The 21,923-nt window shown below is 42.8% G+C and overlaps 1 protein-coding gene across 2 annotated transcripts in view; it reads left to right on the top strand.

Moving 5' to 3' along the window:
- JARID2 (jumonji and AT-rich interaction domain containing 2) overlaps positions 1 to 21,489 on the top strand; it is a 224,367-nt gene extending 202,878 nt beyond the window's left edge. For both annotated transcript variants that reach the window (XM_054164323.1, XM_054164324.1), the window contains exons 9-18: positions 2,330 to 2,422; positions 2,837 to 2,955; positions 3,118 to 3,188; positions 3,993 to 4,107; positions 7,760 to 7,865; positions 8,749 to 8,931; positions 14,930 to 15,060; positions 17,117 to 17,300; positions 18,717 to 18,824; positions 21,015 to 21,489. In XM_054164323.1, coding sequence (XP_054020298.1) covers positions 2,330 to 2,422; positions 2,837 to 2,955; positions 3,118 to 3,188; positions 3,993 to 4,107; positions 7,760 to 7,865; positions 8,749 to 8,931; positions 14,930 to 15,060; positions 17,117 to 17,300; positions 18,717 to 18,824; positions 21,015 to 21,191 — 1,287 coding nt within the window. In that variant the 3' untranslated portion in view covers positions 21,192 to 21,489. The remainder of the gene's footprint in view (positions 1 to 2,329; positions 2,423 to 2,836; positions 2,956 to 3,117; positions 3,189 to 3,992; positions 4,108 to 7,759; positions 7,866 to 8,748; positions 8,932 to 14,929; positions 15,061 to 17,116; positions 17,301 to 18,716; positions 18,825 to 21,014) is intronic.
- The last annotated feature ends 434 nt before the right edge of the window (positions 21,490 to 21,923 follow it).

Below are 21,923 nucleotides of genomic sequence, written 5' to 3' on the forward strand. Positions count from 1 at the left end.
TCCCATGAAACTGTCCAAGAAATCCCATGCTGAGAGGTCTCTTCAGCTGGGGACTGGGCATTTTTGGATAGTGCTTAATGGGAGTCCCTCCTTCCTCCCTGTGGCTGTTATGAAATCCCTGTTTTCTGCTCACGTTTATGGTTACTTTAATGTTCTTAACATTCATAATCATTATGGTGTTCTTCTCTGTGTCTTCCCCTCAGGCTGGGTGGTGGTGATACTCTGGGTTGGCTCCTGGGGCTGACACAGAGGCCATAGAAAGAATCGGGAGAGGAAACAGGAAATTTTGCTCCTTAAGCCTTCCTCTGTTGTATTGTCACAGCAACAGAGACTCTGTTCAGTAGCTTGAAGCCCCCATGACAGTTGCTGAACTATTAAGATATTGTTGAGGGCACTGAAAAGGGCATTTTTACTCTTCAGCAGTTCACCTTGCTTTGTGCTTCAGATGTTCTGTTACAGCATTTTAAATTCTTTTCCGAGTTGGCATTAGAAAATTTTACAAGATCCCTGAGATGAAAAAAACCCAAACCAAAACCAACCAACCAAAGAACAGAACCAGAAAACAAAAATCCCTCAACCATTTCATGTGTGGCACAACTTAGGAGACTGAAAGGGTACCAAGTTCATGATAGAGAAAGAAATGGGTATATGCAGTTTTAAGGGACTAAACTGTTCAGATTTCCCACTCTCTTTTTTCATGCTTGCTGCATATCTGAAAAATGGTAAGACACGGTTCATCTTGGAAGATGAGTCTTCATTTTTCTGTGCAAGTAACTGAAATAAGGAGGCTGCTGCAGAGCATCTGTGCGTTTGTGAGCAGTGAAGTCAGTGATCAAGTGTGACTGTTGGTGCTGGCCCTGAGTTTTATAAGAGGTTTTGTTGTAAAAGGCTACCTCAATAAATGATTCATGAGGGCATTAAAAGATGAAGGAAATTGCTTATTGTATCACAGAGCATCCAACTCTGAAGTTTATGGGAATCAGAGGGCCCCAGGCCCTGGACGTTTCACAAACTTTTTGTTACAGCTAATTGTGCTGCATTCAATTAAAAAAGTGACAATGTTACAACCATAGGAGCATGGCAAAGTGGTAGACTTGGCCTCTGGGGGAAAAGCTGCTTGTATAGTTGTTTCTACTCTGGAGCATAGTTACTCTGGAGCATAGTTCTTAAATTAAGCACAAGAAAAGGCTGAGGTGGTTTGGCAGATCTGTTTCATAATTGAAAAGTTAGAAAAGTAATAGTCTGAATAATAAAACACTCATTTATGTGGAGTTTGTAAGTCTGTGGTTGCTCAGATGGGCAGCCAGTGGGCATGGTAGAAGTTAGAGGAAGGAGTGGTAGAATCTGGCAAGGAGACAAAGACATTAAAACTTTGCATTTGCAGAGTGATGCTAGTCTCTGTCTGCAGCGATGCTCACAAACTCGTATGGCCACAGCAGCTAATGTGATGCCTGCCAGCTCACAGCTTCCCAGGATGTTTCTTCTGCCTGGGAGCAGAGAAGGCAATAGGGGGTATCCCTCTCTTGGCATACCAGAGTGTCTGAGCTGAAAGAGGCAAGCGGGTTCTCGTGCTTCTGCCTTCACAGGCTGCTTTCCAGAGTGTCTGGTGTTACAAGTATGCATGAAAGCAGGTATCCAGAAACTTAGGCATAACTAGCAGAAAACCAGGTGGTTTTGTGTGGCTTCTGCAGCAGTGACAAGAAAGAGTGTGCTCATGTGGCAATTTCACTGTGCTTTACTTTTCTTGGCCTCATAAGAACAGGTCCTGATGCCTTGCATTTAAGCAGCTTTTATTGAATTGAGGATAATTAGTTTCTGTAAGCAGTTGATGGCAGTGATCTTGGTAAACTCTGCATTTTGTGACCCTTTCTAGCACATACAATACTAGTTTGATGCTGAACTGTCCTGTGAATTTCCTAAGTCCTTTTGACCTCTTTGTGTGTAAGCTCATAGCCATGTGGTCCTTTGCTGACCTGTTGGATTTGATTGTAAAATGCAGGTAAGGTTGCACTCTGTCCTAGAAGGCGGGGTTGTGGCCATCTTCTGCATTTATCACACACAGTGTTGTGCTGGACACAGCAGTTTACATAGCCTCTTGGGAACATCCAGTTGGCCTTTAAGATGGCTGGCTTGGTGAATCAGTGTGATTACATTCCTGTATCTTTCAAGATGTTTTTTGTCAGATAAGAAATAAACTTTAGACCCACACACATCTGGAGACACTGTCTCCCTATCGTGATCTGGGACTGAGTGTGTAAGGGAAAGAGTGAAGCCAAGGGGAACGGAAACACCTTTCTTATTTTCACTTTTAATTTTCTCTTTTCCACAGGGTAGGTCTGTTTCTTTAACAACCTTCTACCGAACAGCAAGAAACATCATGAACATGTGCTTCACAAAGGAGCCAACAGTAGCAGAAGTAGAGGTGAGGCCAACACAAAGGGTCATTTCAGGGAGGATTGAGTATGGGGGATTAGTGTAGATGGATGTTCAGGCATTACCAGAAGCAGTTTAGGACTTGTCTGGCATAGGAGAGAAATACATGGTTAGATAGACATGGCACTGATTCTCCCTTTTAAATTTTTTGACATTTTCAATAAAGGTGTCAGTGAACTGAGGGAGAGACAGAAGTCTTAATCTGTCCTGTGCTGAAGCACAGGAGCCAAGAGGATCTAAATTCTGTTTATTGTTACGTTCAAGTATTTACATTCTTATATTTAAGCAGTGTTTTATGTTGAATTACATTGAGGTCATGAAAGATCTGTAAATTTCTGGGGTTGGTTGAGAGATAGCTTGTTCAGCGAACTAAAAATGCCTTAACTGCTTTCTCTTACCACAGCAAGAGTATTGGCGGATAGTGGAACAGAAAGATTGCCATGTAGCAGTGCATTGTGGAAAAGTAGATACCAACACCCACGGGAGCGGCTTTCCTGTGGGAAAATCTGAACCATTTTCAAGGTAAGATCACCAGATTCACCTGCTCTGTCGACCTGTGCCAGCTGCTTTGCTGTGCTGAGCAGAGCTGGAGACGTGAGGCTGGCACGGCAGATTAGCGGTGGGGATGCCGGCACCCGGAATGTGTACTGACGCATGTCTGCCTCTGTGTCCCCCCTTGAACAGGCATGGGTGGAACCTCACAGTCCTTCCTAATAACACGGGATCCATCCTGCGACATCTTGGTGCTGTGCCTGGTAAGTCTCTTTTCCATGTTTCCAGCAAGGACAAGTGTCCTCTAAATGTGGTGGTCTAGTTACCAAAGTCTCTCTCTTTCTAGTCCCTCTGTTTGCCACCTGACCCAGTAGACAGGCAGTTGTGTGTAGGAGGTGGTGTTTAAACAAACTAAGGCAGATGTGTGGATAAAGTATTAATGATTATTTGGGATTGTGTATGTGGGAGGACCCAGCTGTTCCTGTACTATTCCTTTCTGTTGTTGCCACTACATCAGTGTTCCTGCTTTGTGTCAGGCTGATGAAGGACAGAGCTGTGCAGCTTCCTTACTTGCCAACACAGTCCACAGCACTGGGCAATGCAGCACACAAGTTTTCTAACTGAATTTTCATGAGTGCTCCAGCTGCATATGTGCCATCGCAATTTACTGGTAGAAACATTACCTGAAAGCATAATTCAGACTCCTCTGCCTAAGCAAACCAGCTGGGAAACAGGGACGCTTAACAACATGAAGCAACCTCCTCTGATGAATGACATTGAGCTTGAATTATGAGTATTTGTAAATACTCTAAAGAATTGCAACTTTTTTTACAGCTGTCAGAAAAGAAGTATGTTCAAGGGCACTGTAATTGGCTGGCAGATATTTTGTTAGTGGAAAATGCTGAATTTGTTAAATTATACTCTGTGAATTATTCACTCTAGTAGGAAGACTTAAAACTTAAGGGTCAGCTTGTGGGTGGAAAAAGATCTTCAGCTGAAATGCTCCCTCAAACTGTCTTTTAGAAAGCACATTTACTCAAAACTCATTTTCAATCTCTTTGTTTTAGGAGTGACAATTCCTTGGCTAAATATTGGCATGGTCTTTTCTACCTCATGCTGGTCTCGAGACCAAAATCACCTTCCATACATAGACTACTTACACACTGGTGCTGATTGCATTTGGTAGGTATTCCTGCTGTGTTTTCTTCACATTCCTGCAGTGGCTGTCTGGAGGCTGGTGTTAACAGCAGCTTGTGCAGTACCTTCTGCATGAGTGACTCTTGCCTAAAAGGTCCACTGAGTGTGACTGCAGTTTTAATGGGAAAATGCAGTATGAACTTAAGTGATGAAACACCCTTTCCTGGAAGAAAAGTTGCACTTTATCTTCCATGCTCTGTTCTACTTAGCAATGAACTGTTTCTGCTTGGCATAGGGTTTAATCTACGGAAAGCTTTCATGCCATGAAAGCCAAATGACAGCTAGTCAAGGTAGACTTTCCTGAGGGTGACACAGACACTTGTCAAGCTAGCTCTGCATTGCCACTTGTAAAGTGATTGAATCCATGCTCTGACTGCTTTATTTTATGCAAAGTATCATGAACTCTGTATTTATCCCATCCCTGCTACTTTTCCTCCATCCTTTTTTTTCATTAGCATATGATGATAATTTTTAATATGATTACACACATTATTCCAGTGTCTGGGAAGCAGAAGTGCAAGAGTAGATGGAGGGATGAGGGGAGGCAGGTGCTGCTATGGCACGTCACATGCCTTTCCTCCAGGTTCTTGTGACATCGGTGCTGTTACCCAAAGGGATCATCGTAGAATCCTAGATGGTTTGGGTTGGAAGGGACCTTAAAGATCATCTTGTTCCAACCCCCTGCCATGGGCAGAGACACTGCCTGCCAGACCAGGTTGCTCAAGGTCCCATCCAGACTAGCTTTAAACTATTCCAGAGTTAGAGCTTCCACAAATTCTGTGGGCAACCTGTTCAGTGAGAGCAGTGAATGATAAGCACTGTAACTGTGTTTCTTGATCAGAGAAAATGCAATAAACGGAGAAGAAAAGTTATTTAAATGATGCTCCCCTGCAAAGGTGAGAAGCTGGATCCCTTTCAGAGTTCCAGTTGCTCCCCTCTTTGCTTGGTGTGATAGGAGGAGGCTTGCAGGGTCCCTTTCAAATCCAGAAGTCCCTGTGTTGGTAATGGCAGTGTCAGCTGTTCTTCATTGACATGTAAAGTGTGTACTCTACCCATTACCTTTAACTCCCAGATTTCTCAGCTACTGCTGATGTCTGGAGTGCTGACCCAGCTGTCACTGGGAAAGCACTTGGCCCAGAATAAAGGATTTGACATTTCAGAGGAAACCCATTAAAGCAGAAGCTCCTCTCTCTAAATATTTTAAGTTGGAAAAGTGTTCTATATGTGATCATACCAAGGGGTGCAGCTAAATGCTGCGTTATGCTGCACACCCGGGAGTTTGTCACTTTGTGTCATGGGCATTTCATGGCTCCTCTCCTTCCTTTGTGAATCAAGAAACCTTAATATTGTATAATAACATACTAGCAGGGAAAATTGCTGAGCAAGCCATGTTGTCCTCAACCTTAGGTGAGACTGTTTCTCTCTCTGACATTCATCTAGTCTTAAATGACAGTGAACTCCAAACAGAAGGCACTAAAAAAATCCCTTAATTATGTTCTGAGGCCACTCTCCATACTGTGCCTGTCAAAACATTGAACAGGCTCAAAAGCAGCTAGCCATTGCTTCTGGTGGCTGCTTCAGTAATATCAAAGCAGGCCACTGGGCACCAAAGTTCTCCATCCTGCAAAGTCCACATAGCATCCAGAAATCTTCTCTTCTGAGAATATTGCTCAGGTCACTCTGTAATCAGATTTTACCTCCTGCAGACTAAATGGGAGAGAACTGAATTTTCATGCAGGGCAGAAGTCCTGAGGAGAGAGACTTGGGGGTGCTGGTGGACAAGAAGCTCAACATGAGCTCTCAATGTGCACTTGCAGCCCGGAAAGCCAGTCAGATCCTGGGCTGCATCAAGAGAAGTGTGGCCAGCAGGTCAAGGGAGGTGATTCTCCCCCTCTACTCAGCTCTGGTGAGACCCCACCTGGAGTACTGCCTCCAGTTCTGGAGCCCCTATTACAAGAGGGATATGGATGTGCTGGGACATGTCCAGAGAAGGGCCACAAGGATGATCAGAGGGCTGGAGCACCTCTTCTGTGAGGACAGACTGAAAGAGTTGGGGCTGTTCAGTCTGGAGAAGAGAAGGCTCTGAGGTGACCCAGTATCTGAAGGGGGCCTACAAGAAGGCTGGGGAGGGACTTCTCAGGATATCAGGTAGTGATAGGACTAGTCTTTTCCAACCAAAATGATTCTGAATCTATGCACACCTGGATAGATAGCTCACTAAAGCCCTTATTGTGGCTACAGTTAGCTGTGTGAGAGTCAATATTGTAATCTTTTCTGGCTCTTGACTTGAAGGTTAACAAAGATCAAAGTCATCACCAGTGCAGTGAACAATAACAAGATGTTCAAGTCATAGGAAGTGCAGCCTCCTACAGACTCGGGAAGCTGGGTAACGCCATGTGATGCACATGGAGTTAACAGTAGTGCATGCTGCAAGTGAATACCCTCACAAGATTGTAAGGCAGGCAGAAGGCTTTATGAAAAAGAGGCAGCAAGAGCTGATGAATGGCAAGAATACTGCACCCTTTCCCCAAAATCATGACCTATTTATTCTCTTGTTGCCAAGTGTGGAAAAATGGCTTTGTGTGTTTGTGTGTGTGTGTCTGGTGTGGGGGCAGAATTTGGCTCTAGGTTGAGGTCTCATTGCTTAAAGTGAACTGCTAAGTTATGATAAATCTGGAGATGTTTTTTACTTGCCTGAGCATAACAAATGCAAAGAAAGTAATGTCCCAGACAAAGCATAGCATGGCAGCAGCTCAAGGCAGTTTGGGGACTCTCAGGATGCACTGTTTCACATTAAGTTACACTGCTTAGTTTGCAGTTATAGGGTACCAGCTACCAGATCTTGGGAACAGGTATCTTCTGGGTAGACATAATGCCCTTCTAGCAGGGTACAACCAAGAGTCTAATTGTCACCATATTGCCTCCCTACATCCAGCAAAATAGCAGTGTGGGTGTGTGAAGGTAAGACCTGAGACGCCTATGTTATCTTTTGTCACTTCTCTGTAGGGAGCATTGCTGGCAGCACAGAGGAGAGCTGCTTCCTTGGCCTCTAAAAGAGAGGAGGAAGTGCAGCTTGGCATATACCCAGCAGAGTTTTAAACCTCTTGCTGCTATGGATGCTCTTTTGGTCTCTCTTTTGTTACTCGGGAGAGGAGAAATGCAGGATTTGTTTAGTAAGCATGGCAAGAAGGCATTAGGCTAGCTAGGGGTAGTAACAGTAAAGATGATTTGTGGTTTCTTGATTGTTCCGAACAGAAGATGTTACTAAATAAGAAGGTCCTGTGGTTGATGCACAGGTAATTAATACAACCATTTACAGTAAAGATAACATACAGAGCTGCTCACAAGATGCAAGCTGTTCTGGTGCCATTAAAATGAAAAGCATTCCATTGCTGGTTTATCTCCTCTGATATTACAGGGTACTGTGTTGCAGAATTTGTGTCTTGTGGCACCTAGTGAACACCTTCAGACTGAGTCCAAACAGACAGCTTTCCAATAATACTCAGTCTTTTACCAAAAAGAACTGTGGGGGAAAGCCTGTGTTTATTTTGTACTTTTTGTAAAATGAGTATCCTGGGCTGTGGACCATTATTTACTCCACAGTAAATCTCTCTCTTTTCCTCTAACAAAACAACAGGTATTGCATTCCTGCTGCGGAGGAGAACAAACTTGATGATGTGGTACATACCCTGCTGCAAGCCAATGGCACTCCAGGGCTGGAAATGCTTGAAAGTAATGTAATGGTAGGTTAGCACTGGGAGAAGTATTCCCACCTGAGAACCCAAAGCTAATCAGAAGGCTGTTTTGAGGGGGGATTTATTTTGGTTTTGTCTTACACTACAGTGATGCAGAGGCTGACGTTAAAATCTGGCTACCACCTCAGTGTTTACCCACATAGCATTTTTCTAACAGGGCTTGTATGTTAAAATAAAAATAAATGTGACAGTGCAGTAGATTTCCAGTTTTAGTATTGTCCATAATGTATTCAGCCTCACAAAGGACATGTTTTGTAATCAGTTAATCTGATGTGATCAACATTTTATGACGCCAGTATGGATATGAAAAGCCTAACACTTCAAAGGATTTTAAAGTGTTTTTGGCTCCCTTGTTTATTTTGTGGGTAACAATTTCCATTTAGTGCATTTAAGTACCAAGTTGGGAGCCCACAACCAAAAACCCCTCCCTCAGCTATCCGTGTTAACATTCCTAACAGAAGTTAGCAAGATGGATTCAGTGCCAAGTCTGAAAAGATTTGGGTGCAAAACTGAATGGTCTGTGCTGCTTTCTCAGTAGTATTCCTTTGTGGCTTTGTGTTTGAGATTGCTTGGCAAATAAGAGTTTAAGCTGTTGGTTTCAAAGGAGCCACTTTGGTAATTCTCACTTCAAACACTAAGCTTCAGATTTTTGGGAGGGAAGAGCTGCAGACAGAGCTGGGCTGTTAGCAGAGCACAGGTTTTTTCCTTCCATTAGCATGTGGCAGTACCCATCAAGGGTCTCTAACTGTAAAAGATAAAGTTCTGATTTGCTTTCTTTTTCACCCCCTTTCCACCCCCCACCCCCCCCCATCCCCCTTCCTCCCCCCCTTTCGTTTTGCTTTGTTTTTGTTTTGTTTTTATGTCTTTCTAGATCTCCCCGGAAATATTGTGTAAGGAGGGGATCAGGGTGCACCGTACTGTACAGCAGAGCGGGCAGTTTGTTGTCTGTTTTCCTGGATCCTTTGTGTCTAAAGTGTGTTGTGGCTATAGTGTATCTGAATCGGTGCACTTTGCTACCACCCAGTGGACAAGTATGGGGTTTAAAACAGCCAAGGTAAGTTGAGAAAGGAGTTAAAATGGATTCACGGCCCTGCCATCTAAAACAACAGCAAACCCGACATTCCAGGATTGTTAGCATTGCAGACTAGTACAACTGCATCTCTCTGTGTGGACTGTAAATGACAAAAAGCAATGAGTTCTGCAGGGCATAAGATGACCCAGTGCTTTCAGAAAAGCAACTGAGTTGATGACTGACAGCTAAAAAGGTCTCTGTTTGGGAAATTCAGAAGATTGTTATGCCTGCAGACCAGTTTGCCAGGAAGCTTTTCAAAATCCCTTCAGAGCTGATGATAATACATTGTATTAGCTTAGTAATTTATTTGTTTTTTAGGGATGTTTTCTAGAACCAGTAGCATCTCAGGTGCAAATCTCTGAGTAACTATGCTTGCAGCTCCTATGATAGGCAGGCAGCTAATACTCACAACTGTATTGCTTGTCTTTCTCTGCCCCTTCCGTCAGGAAAAGCTGTTGATCAGGGCAATTTCAATTTTAACTGACTTGAAAATCCTTAGGTTCACTGACAGCCCATCTGATACCAAGATGTAAATAAAACCCCTTGCCACACAACTCAACTGAGGCAGGTTGCCTGCAGCAACAAACAGGCAAATTGTCCACTCATCAAGATTTTGGGTACGTTTCTGTGTTCTTAGACAACGAATACATATCACTAGTTAGGTTCTTGACCTCCTCAAATACACTGTGGGTTACAGATGCTATTTTGGTAGTGTTTTATAACTAAACCACTAGTAAATTACTATTTACAGCTTCAGACCAAGTGGGTAGTAAGTAATTAAATGTAGTATGTCCACAGTTAGGATTTGATTCTTTAGGCTGTAATAGAGTTCTTCCAGCCTGGGTATAGTAACTGTATATTAACTTAGTTTGAAATAAGAGGTTATTTTACTACAGATTTATGATGGGGGAAGGTGGGAATTGTACATCTGTGTAGGTAAGGAATGAAAATCCTGAGTTAACCTCTTCTGTCTGAAGGTACACACTCATATAAACTCTGCATGCCCTATTTATTGCTCTACTGAACACCTGTTTGATATTGTGAAAACGCCACTCCTGTAAGAGACAGAAATCACTATGCAGCAATTAAAAAGCTCTTCCTGGTGCCTCAGATTCTGAAGAACCGTTTCTTTTGGTTAATATTTAAGAGCTTTGCACTGGGTAAATAGAAGTTGACTGAAAATCCAACAGATTCCAATCTATGATAACCTGCCTTGAAAATTGGAAGTCATAGCTCCTGCAAAATTTACAAGAACCACAGATATGTCTTTATATCAAAATACCCCTGGAAACACCTACTGCATTGTTCTTTGCCACCTTCTTTTTCTTGTATTTCCCTCCTCCTTCCCTCAAACTATCCAAAGTTCTGAACTCCCTTAAATTTTGGAAATTCTTCCATGGTTCCTCCACTTTTACCAAGGCACTCTGCCATTTTCAAAGGCTGGCCGGGATTGTGCTCTGCAGAGGTGGTGGGAAGTTCTGTGGAAGGAGCAAGATTCTCCTTTTGGACTGCTAATGAACACTGACAAACAACTAACTGTACCTCCCTGTCCGTCCATTCTTGGCAGCAATATTGACAGTTTTCAGCTGTTTGATACATTAACCTTGTTTTCATTCTGTGATACTGTGACCTTATTTTTTACAGTGACTCTCTTTATATTACTAGATGATGTTGTTTCATTTCTGTATTGAATGAATGCTCAATCTCCTTTAATATATGGAAAAATGAAATTCTGCATCTAAAATTGCATTGATTCCAGTTTATAAGGAGTTGGGATAATTGCTGGAATAAATGAGTTTGTATAAAGCCTGTGTAAAGGGACAGAGGTTTCACCTAAACCATATGTGGAACCAGGTTGCTGCTGGCTTTTAAAAAACCCCCTAAGAACTCTTGAAATTTTAAACTAAGGATGAGGAGAACCTTTACAGGTATGGTGGAAGAGTTTGTGTTCTGCAGTGGCAAAGGGGTGACTCCATACCCCTGAATAAGGCATGGGCAAAGTCAGGAAAAGTCATTTAGGAAACAGGAAAGCAGATTATTGGATTACATTGAAGCACTCTGGTCTAGAGGTTTGGAAGTAAGAACGAATGTCTGTCTTTAAAGGAGGGCTTAGGTGGTATATGGCCTACCAGAAACTTAGTAAAAGGAAGATACTCAGCCAGTACCATAATAGCAGAGGGGAAAGTACATAGGAGCAGCACTGCTGCAGACAGAAGAGCTTGTGGTCAAATGATCCAGCTTTAATGCTGTCACCAGGATCAGTCTCTTCTCCCAAGCAACCTGTGACAGAATGACAGGACACAGTCTCAAGCTGCACCAGGGGAGGTTTATGCTGGATGGTAGGAAGAAATTATTCACAGAATGGTTGGCCATTGGAATGGGCTGCCCAGGGAGGTGGTAGAGTCACCATCACTGGAAGTCTTTAAAGTAAGACTGGATGAGGCATTTAGTGCCGTGGCTTAGTTGATTAGATGGTGTTGGTTGGACTTGATGATCTTGAAGGTCTTTTCCAACCTGGTTAATTCTGTATTCTGATAAGAAGACCAAGATCTATACTGTTAGAACCCCTGCACACTGGTCTTTCCATCCTGTATAGGAAAAGCATAGTATCATCACTGTCTAGCCCAGGTGTTAGCAAGATCTTTCCATGTATCATCCCCAAGTCTTAGCTCGGGGAAGAAACGTGCCTTTAAAACCCCACACAATTACCACTCCTTGGTTCCCATCACAGAGCTGTCTTAGCCTGAGCAGACTGTGTTGTTTTCACATTAAACCAAATGGAAAGAAGTACTACAGAAGTGCACCTGCTGTCCTCCAAGCACCAGTGGTAGTGTGGCCACAGGGCAAGGTTGAACTGCTCTGAAATAAAGCCACTGGCTTTTTTAACACAGGCATGCCCTGTGGATATTTGGGTCCTCGTTGTCAACTGTGTTGCCCGGCATATTCACTCCTCTGCTTTGCTCTTCTAGATGGTGTGTGCAGATAGCCTGTGTCATACTAAAGGAGGCCAGGACATACAATGATGATGTCCTAATTAGGACACTGGTTGTGGTGGTGTTTGTTACCAGAACCAAAATGGTTTCAGGGAGCAGCTAGTCAGGAAATCCATGCAAGGAGAAGAAACTGTAGTCTGACTTCTTAGCAATGGTGCAGCCCAGGTCAAAACATCATTATGAAGGAGCTGTGCTCTGATGGTGAGCAGAGATTAAGAACCTTGAAAAAGAGCAATAAAAGGCAAAATCTCCACTACTGTGGTGTTTGATTTCAAAAGACAGCCTTGTATAAAAACAAGGAGGCTTGTTAAATTGCAAATGCAGAAAAAAGGGTTAAGTGTTTGCGTGCAGCATAGAAATTGTTTAAAGATGCTGTGTTAGGGGCTCACAACACTTGCACATTGCCTAGCAAAAAAGAATTTCATAAGGCAAACCTCCACTAAACTTGGCATGGCTAAACACCAGGAGAAAGGAGTCTGTTTGAAGCAAGACCAAAAAAAATCCCTTTTGTGTCCAGAAGATGAAAATGCAAATAAAACAACCACTCTTGCAAGATGCCTGTAAATACACACATGCAGACCAAAAAGAGACTTTTTGAAGTATAACTTCCTAAAGGCCAAAAGAAAATAAATGTAGAAAAGAATGCAACAACATGTTTTTTCACAGCGAGGTTGTGGTCCTCAGGCCTGGAAACTTGGAAGGATGGATGGACAAAGCAGATCTGTTGGACAGTTTGTGAGCATTACTTTACTGGAGGACTTTCAGTGAGGTTCCTCAGAATAGGCTCTTAAAGAAATAAAGAGGGGTTAAAGGGGAACATGGGGCAGTTTTTATTATGGAGGCGGGGGGCTCTTGCTTTGCTCCTCAAGAATGTGCACTGAGACCACTACAGTTCAACACATACGTAAATAACATAGGGAAATGAAGAGCAAAACCGGTCCTTTCTGCTGAGGACATGAATGGTAATGACAGCAAAAGTTGAAGCTATGAGGTGCTACAGGAAGATCTCATGATACTGAGTGATCTGAGTGAAAAAAAATGGGTGGATGTATTTTAAATGACTTGTAAGTAAAAAGTGATGCTAATTGGATGGACACAGGGCTCTCTGAATGAGCTCTAGCTAATGAAAAAAAGAGATCTTTGGATCCCTACAGGGCTGGCAGCCAAGTGCTCCAGAAAGGTTTAAAAAATAGGTATTGAATATTAGGAATTGCAAGGAGAAAATAGAGAACAAAGCAGAAACATTGCTGTGGCACTGTGTCGGCTCTTGCTTTGGCCATGGCTTGAACGTGAGCAATTCTGAATCCCTAATTACCAAAGGAATATAGAGGAACTAGAAAAAGCACAGTGGAGGTTGAAGATTAAAGGCATGGATTAGCCTCTGTATTGAATATAGGAGGACTATGCAGCTTGGAAAATGAATGACTAGGAAACACCTACAATAGTAAGACCAGATCACAAGTGACAGGATGGTGATAATTATGATCTGAATGTTAGCTGCCTCCCATTACACTGAAATATGTGCCATTAGAAGAAATAATTAGGCAGCAAGTCAAAGGCAAAAGTCTGTTTCAAAATACTTATCTGTGCATTTCAGTACTGTATGGAACAGAAAGCTGTACATGGATTCAGCAATTGAGACAAATGCACAGATCCAGTGAGTTGTGCTTAACACAGCACAGACCCATACTGGGCTCAGAAGGTCCCTGAGCTGCCAGCCAGCAGCAGCATGTCTTGCTTTCCTTCTCCAGCACCGCAGCCTTTTATCCTGGCTGCATGCATTGCCTGTACAAGCTCTTGTTCTGGCTTGAGGCAGCTGTTCTTAGACAGCCTCAGACAATACGCTAAGCAACAGAACTTCTCACAGCATACCTTAAAACTGCAGGTGCTCAAGCCCCATCTAGGCTCTAACAGAACTTTCTGAAGACTGTTTTTATTACATAGCACCCTCTTTTGAATGCTTTTTGATTAGCAAAGGTTACCAATTCATTTTATCATACATAGTTATCACTTCAGTGCATGCAATCTATGCTGTTAAAATTGTTAAGATTGGTTTTGATAAAAGAAATATGAAGAGAATGTAATGAGGGCTGCAAACCAGGGTGAAAAAAATATGAAGGTTCATGATAAATCTTCATTTTTGTTTGTGGGGAGAAGGTATTTGCTGGGCTTAACTCCTAACCAAAGTGGCATTGTGCTTCAGCACTGCCGTCGGTTGAACTTGTCAGACATTATATCAAACAAAGGATACCTCTTCAGACACTGGGAAAACTCTTGACTTTTTCTTACCAAAGAGTAAATAAAGGAATTTACTTTCATAACAGTTATAAAAAGCACTAAAGCTAGCAAAATCACTCAGTTTATATTGACAGGAAGGAAAGATATACAGCTTTAGAAGCTTGCACAGAGGGAACTGGTAACAGGCAAAACTGAGCAGAACTGAAACAAACCCTCTTTTTGTTTTGCCTGTTGTCTGTTCTCCCCAACATCTGTGTCTGTTGCTAGTTGTCCTGATTCATTCTTAAGCACCTAATATATCTTCAATGCTGTGAAAGATGTAAAGTCATTCCAATCCTGGACTTCAAGCATGTCAGAAGACTAGATCTTACTGCTTGGCTGAGCATGCAAATAGCATGCTGCTGAGCATAAGTGATTAACTCCTCATGGCCTCCACCTGACAAGAGTTTTGGGGGAGGGAATTTTGAGGTTATCACTGGCTCTTCTGGTTAAGTGAATAGCATGGTGACCTGCGTCTGGGCATCTTCCTCCTTTTATTTTCTCATTTTCTTCACTATTTTCTTCTATTGTTTTCTCCACTGAAAGGACTGATTTCTAACATATTTCAATGTGAAGTTAGGGGCTGGATGGAAGTCAGGCACATAAATACTTTAAAGTTACTTTATCTTCTTTTTGCCACATTGAATTTGTTCTCAATAGCTTTTATTTTCAAATTAGCTCGTGGACTAATGTGGTAATTTCTGTCCCAGGAAATGAAGAGACGACGTATAGCCAAACCATTTTCAATGGAAAAGTTGCTTTATCAGATTGCAACAGCAGAAGCAAAAAAGGAGAATGGGTCGACTCTGAGTACAATATCATCACTTCTTGGAGAGCTCAGGTAACGAATTGGGGGCTTGTAATACCTATTTTGTTTTCATTGACAGACTCCAGAGGTGGATGACGTGAGTAACCCTCTCAGACATGGCATATAACCTCTCAGTGTGTCCTTTACCTGCATACCCAAGCGAAAGCCCAACAAATGTATCTGAAGACAGCCACATGTGGAAGAAGCAGTTTCCTTGGCTGTATCAGATTTGAGGGTACCCATGGTTAGGATGTCTTACTCATAAGAATTCCCTACTTTGGGCACCATCAAAGAGCTAGAACTACAGTTTGCCTTGGGATTGTCTATTCTTGTTGCTGAGCATCAAGATTTCCTGATGCCTTAGGTGAGCTACACGGTGCCAAGCGGTTAAATACCTTTCTTCAGTTTTTCAGCCTCTTGGCATCAGTAGCCAATGTCAATCCATGTCTGCAATGGGTTTTGCACCAGGAACTCTTGTCTTCAGCATCAAGATCGTTATACTACAGTGTCAGAAGGTACTTTGTGTACAGAAAGTTGTCTTGATTTAAGCCACTTCTATGCATGGGCGCTAACACATCTTGCATTAGTACTTGAGTGTTTTAAGGAAAAAGAACCTTCACACTCCCTTTACTCTCCAGTATTAAGGAAACATGTTTAGGGTATAATGTTGCCTGGCTTCCTGTGTAATGATCTTCTCTTTTGTTCCCTACCATGTAGTTGCTACCTATCTTTCAAGTTTGTGACAACTGGTACTCGAGATGTCAAGAAAGTTTTGATGAATGGAATCTACAAACTGTATTTAAATAACTAGCATGTTCATTTGGAAAATGCCCAGTGATACACTGAAGGGGAAACCAGCCCATGCATTGTTTTAGTGTTCAGAAATAAATACAAAGAGGTGTGCTGACTGCTTTACCTGCAGCTGGTTCCCCTGTGGGAATGATCACTACCAAGTGCTTTTTTGCCTTTTTGCCCTTTTTTTTTCCTTTTTTTTACCTTTTTCTTTTTTTTTACTTGAAGAGGAGAAGTCTGCAAGTGTGAAAGGTGAAACAGATGTTGGTGCTCGCTGTTAGACCATCACATCGACCTCTATCAGAGTGGTTCTCAAACTTCTTCTTATGGTTAGGTTGGAATTCTCTGAGGATATCGGTCCTTCCTGTGGCTGCTTATGTAAAACAAAATCTCAAACACCTTGAAAATACCCCAAAACAACCAAAGTGGAATACTGTACACTGTGCCATATTCTTTTTACTTTGCTTGATTTTGCTTGTTTGGTCTCTGCCTTTTGCTGCCTCCTCTCCTGATCTGCCTTGGTTGCTCATTTTGCCCATGCCATGTGCTTAGCTTGGCTCTCCACACATCCTCAGCTGTGTCTGGTGGTGAGCTTTTTTACTCTTCCCTTCCATCTGCTCAGCTCACTCCACACTTGCTGTCTTCCACTCAGCTCAAACCGACCTGTTCTCCTAATGCTGTGTAGTTCAGCATGGGAAGTATTGTCCACTGTGCAGACACTGGGGGTGAAGGGCGGCTGGAGGGTTTAGTTTTTATTTCTAATTGACATCTCCTTGATCCCCTGGGTGTACAGCAAGATCTTTGGGTTTTGGCACACTCACTTGCCCTGCTTCCCCTTTCCTGCCTGAAGCATCTTATGGCAGCAGGTCCTTGGTTCATCTCTGCCTCCTGATGAAGGGTGGCTATGTTACTCGTGACAGCAACGGCTCCTCCTCCTCAAGGTGGCTTTTGGCAACTGCAGGAATAGACAGTCATGTTAGCCACATCTCCTGACTCTCCACATGGCCCTGAGCAACCATCGACCTTCAAGAAGTACTCTGCAGTCACCACTTCTCTGTGGAGCAGTTTGAGAACCACTGGTTTGATACAGTGGTCGCTGTTAGAATCCAGAGACAGCTTTTGCAGTTTAGCAGCCTTTCTGTGGTACCAGCTGTCTCTCACCAATGTGTAGGGAATGGCACCAACCTCCAACACTCAGGGCTTTGCTTCAGTGAGGAGCATGGTAATAGGGTGCTTATATGTGGCTTTGTGGTGGCAGGAGGTGATGCCAATGTGTAATTGCATAAAACATTCACAGGGACACGGAGCTGAGGCAGCGGCGGCAGCTTTACGAGGCAGGTCTCCATTCTTCAGCGCGCTATGGCAGCCATGACAGCAGCAGCACAGGGGTGGATGGAAAGAAAAAGCCTCGAAAGTGGTTGCAGTTAGAAACGTCAGAGAGGAGATGTCAGATTTGTCAGCACCTCTGCTACCTTTCCATGGTGAGTAAAATCCAAAATCCTTTGCCATCACTGGGTACTGTCCCCCTCTTCTAATGTGCTGTAATGGACTATAAGCACTCGAGACACAGCACGTGCCTGGAGCGTCATCACTTGCACTCCATGCAAGGCATAGAGGTGTTGATTTGGTGTGTGTTGGAACATTTATCACCTTGAGCAGTGGTGACAGGAAATAGTGTCAGCTATCTTCCATCCCTTTGTTAAGAAAGGGCTGCTCAAGTCACTGGGCTGCTCCTGAACACTCGTGAGCATGCCTGCATTGACTGGGAGGGGTATGAAAGATACCTGCAGGTTGCCAGTAGTAGTAAGTGGTGGCAGAACAGTTCTTGGGATGAGCTACCAATTCAAATACGTGCCCTGAGTTTCAGGCATGCAGCTACAGCCCGTACTGTGACAATTTCCCTGCAAGCCAAATCTCAGGGTAGGTGTTTCCTCTCAAGAGAGGACGGTTTGCCAGCCTGGCTGTTCAAAAATAGAAGTCATGCTCATAAACTTTATCTCTTCAGAAAGCCTGCTGGCTTATAGTGTGCTAACCACTGTGGTGACACTTCCAGGTTTCTGGCTGTACACAGTACGCCTAAACATCCAGCAATTTCATCACCATTACCCAAAGCTCCTTCCACAATCTTGGGGACAACTGAATTCCAAGATCAGACATTTAAATATAATACAGTGCATGTGTCTATACTCAGCCCTTTTTTTCTGTCATCTTTTAGGCTTCTTTGGTTACAAATGCCAAGGTTTTTGATGGAAATGCAATGTAACTGTTAAATGAGCAGCTGTAGCTGCTAGGAGAGAACTGAGTTTATATATTCCTCAGACCACTATTTAAGCAGCACTAGTTTGAAGCAACTGTGTTTTAAAATCACCCAACCACACTCTTAATTCTGGTTTGTTTGCTCTGGAGTAAGTATAACTGAGGGAAGGACTTTTCCTCATCACTCTTAACAGCAGTAAGGGACAAAAAGTCAACTGTCAAGACTCCAGGCTGAATGTGTAGGATTGGCAGGTGGCCAGCTGAACAAAAGTGACCTCTGTTGAATGAGACAGTAGCTGAAGGAGGAATCCTGTGGCCAAGCTTAGTCAAGACAGCGTTTAGAAGTAATGGAAAACAGCTGCTTTCAAGCAATCTTTAGGCTATAGATACCAACACTGCCTTATGCACGTGTCATTATGTGGATTTGTCTTTCCTTACTAGTGCTGGTTTGTTTTGTTTTTAAACCTGGAACTATTTGCCAAGATTAGCACTCAAAAGGGGTATGTACTTTTTGTTATGCCTCCTTCCACTAACTTGCAGTAAGGTAGAAGTTTAGTGATTCAGACTGTGTGCATCATGTGGCTTCAGTTGGGAGCTGATGGCATTTTTCTTCCCCTATTGCCCCCTCTGTATTTTTATAGGTGGTGCAGGAGAATGAAAATGTTGTCTTCTGCTTGGAGTGTGCCCTGCGGCATGTGGAAAAACAGAAGTCTTGTCGGGGACTGAAAATGATGTACCGTTACGATGAGGTCTGTACAGTGCAGCTTTGTGATGCCGCTGAGCTTTGGTACTGACTTAACTCTGCCCCTGTCCTAACAAGGTCGCAGGAGACTCTGCTTGGGTTTTTCTGCTGTGGGAAGAAGGTGCTTTATTATGGTCTAAGTAAAAGAGCTAGAGGGAACTGTGATTAAAGGGATGAAATCTGAAGTATAGCCTGTGCGACTGTGATACAGAACAGAGTAACCACTTTGAGATGCTGCAGAACATGAGGCTCTGCTTTGGTTAATTTATGGTAACCTCTGTGCTTTAGAACAACTCCCTCACAAAAACTGAAAGGTTATGGTGACTTACACCAATCCAGTCTGAACCTTCATTAAGACAAACTTGTAGATGAAAGGTCCAGTAATGGCATCACACAAATATGACTGTGAACAGTCACAGAACTCAGATTGGTGATTTAGGACTACCTGGGACCTGGGCTAATGCTGCACTGCTGTGCAGTCAGATAATGCTGGCACAGGCAGCTCTGTTTGTCCATTGTGTGTGAGGGGATGGGTGGGCAATAGAGAGCCAGGGGAGTGTTAGCCCAAAGTGTGGATAGTGAAGCAGTGGAAATCAGCTCTTGGAGGGCAGTGCTGGTACAAGTAGCTGTGTGAGATGGGCTTCTCTGCAGTTTTTGGTGTGTATGCGTAGAGGCACAGGGGGGAAAAAAAACCCAAAAGGTTAGAGTGAGACCATGTCATTGAGGTTTCATTTATTTTTAACTGTGGCCTCTGTTCTGGTATCAGAAATGTTTTCATTGAAGGGGTTCTCAAACGCTTCACCTCACCAGGGAGGTGGTTGAATGACCATCCCTGGAGGTATTTCAAAGACAAAGAGCTGTAGAGCTAAGGGGCATGGTTTAGCACTAGGACAGAGTTAGAAGAACGCTGGACTCCATGAGCTTAAAGGTCTTTCCCAACCAAAATGATCCTATGATTCTATGATCAGATACCACAGATAATGATAAATAAGTACAATCTAAGAAGCCCAGACAACAGTGAAACTGCCTTTGGAATGGGACAAATACTGAAGAGTTTCAGGAAGTTACTGAGAAATCTTAATGTACTTCTCTTACTCTTGAATTTGCTCAGCCTCTTGCATCCTGTGTTAGCGCAAATCCATTAATTCTTTTGAGGTTTTCAAAGCTGCTCTTCCCAGCAGAATGACAGACAAGTTATAAAACCTAGCAAAAATAAGTGCAAAGTAGGTATTTTAGGCAGTGCAAGAAAACCTGTAGGGCAGATCCTAACTACACACCTGGCTGTTATTGCAGAGGTATTTTTGAGGGCTGTGAACAGGGAGAGAGCTCTCAAATGCCACTTGTTAAATCTATTTAATTGTTAGACAGACTTAACTAAGATGCTGTTTTCAGCCTTGCACAACAAAGCTTCTCATTATTTGTACCAGGATGGGGTAGCCAGCTCAGAAAAATTTCTCCCATACACCCCAAATTTCAGCAAATCCCTGCATGCAATGGAAGCAGGAGTGTGTCACTGGAGCTGAGACACTTCGATGTGCAGCTCAAGGACTCCTGTCTCTGGCTGGTGACAGATCCAGAGACCTATAGCCCTTTTCCTGTGTGGCTGCGAGCTGGCTTCTGCGATACATGGCCTCAGAGCACCTGGACACCCAGAGATCCTACAAAGCATTTAATTAATGTTATCATTCTCAACAGTGGCACAAAGGAAAAAAGTGGATTATTTTTTTTTTCCCTTCAATATAAAATAACTATTTAGTAACCAGAAAATGATAAGCGATGTTACCGTGGATTTGCAGTTACGGCCTTTATAGCCATGTTCAGCAGTGCGGTTTAAATTGCATCTGAGGAACATTTCTGATGTAGCCTTGCAGCCCAACTTCTCTGTTCATACTTAGTGGCCAGAGCTCAGACATTTCTAGTTGTGCCAATTACTATCTTGTAAAATTTGGAGGGGGTGAGCTTCAACAAGGGCAATATTTGCAACACTACACAGTGCTCTTTACCAAACTCCTGGCTGAGAGGAAGTAGCATATGTGTGAAGCTACTGTTTGGTTTGCAGATACATAGGCTTGCCCCCCCCCACCGCCCAGTTAGGCATTTTCAGTGAAAAAGACACCACTCTATCTCTGTCCATCAAGTGTCAGGAGAAAGAGCAGATGCTAATTTCTGTTTTGTTTTTCCCACTTGCTCCTAACAGGAACAAATAATCAGTTTAGTCAATCAAATCTGTGGAAAAGTATCTGGTAAAAACGGCAGCATTGAGAACTGTATCAGCAAGCCCACACCAAAAAGAGGACCTCGTAAGAGAGCAACAGTTGACGTGCCATCATCTAGGCTTTCATCCTCCAGTTCATCCAAAAGTGCTTCAAGTTAATCCTGAAGATGCCAACACTCTCATTTTGTCAATTTATATATATTTTTTGTAATTATTATACCATAGTTTGGAGTACTTGCTGTAGAATACAAGCTGTCTTTGCACTAGCTCTAAAGAAGATTTTCTTCTGGTTTTAGAGAACTAATTTTGTTTTAGCATTAAACTGTTGGATTTTTTTTTTGTACTTAGACTAGATAGATTCAGCAGTCTGATTTTTTTAAACTGCCGTACGTTCACTGTTTTAAAAGCGGCAAGGGGCTGATAAAATACTGATTTGTATTGGCCCTCTGGCTGGGGGGAGGGGGGGAAACAAAGGAAAACAAAAAAGCCTTTTTGCTAACTGTGAAGAAAGGCTTTGAACCCATTTTTGGAAGAGGTTTGATGTGTTTTCTAATTCGTTCTCCAGTCGCGTGAGCAGATTTTTCTAGAGAGAAAAGGGATAGGAGACACACAAAAAAAAGAGAAAAAAAAGAAGAAAAAAAAAAAGAGAAAAACAAACAAACAAACAAAAAAAAAAAAGACTTGAAAGAAGTTGCTTTACTTTGGCTGTCTTTTATTCTGTCACAGCAAGAGGAGTTTTTGTAATTTTTTAAATTGGAGAATACACACTTTCTTTGGGAGGTTATGGCAGCTGAAGACGGACTTTGTTTCCTAACTGTAGGCAAAAGGAGGAGATTTGGAGTATGTTCTCTTTTACCAGCACATCACTATGCATCTGTTTTGGAGGGGGAA

This window comes from Dryobates pubescens, chromosome 9 (genome assembly GCF_014839835.1).
Source record: "Dryobates pubescens isolate bDryPub1 chromosome 9, bDryPub1.pri, whole genome shotgun sequence".
NCBI classification, from domain to species: Eukaryota; Metazoa; Chordata; class Aves; order Piciformes; family Picidae; genus Dryobates; species Dryobates pubescens.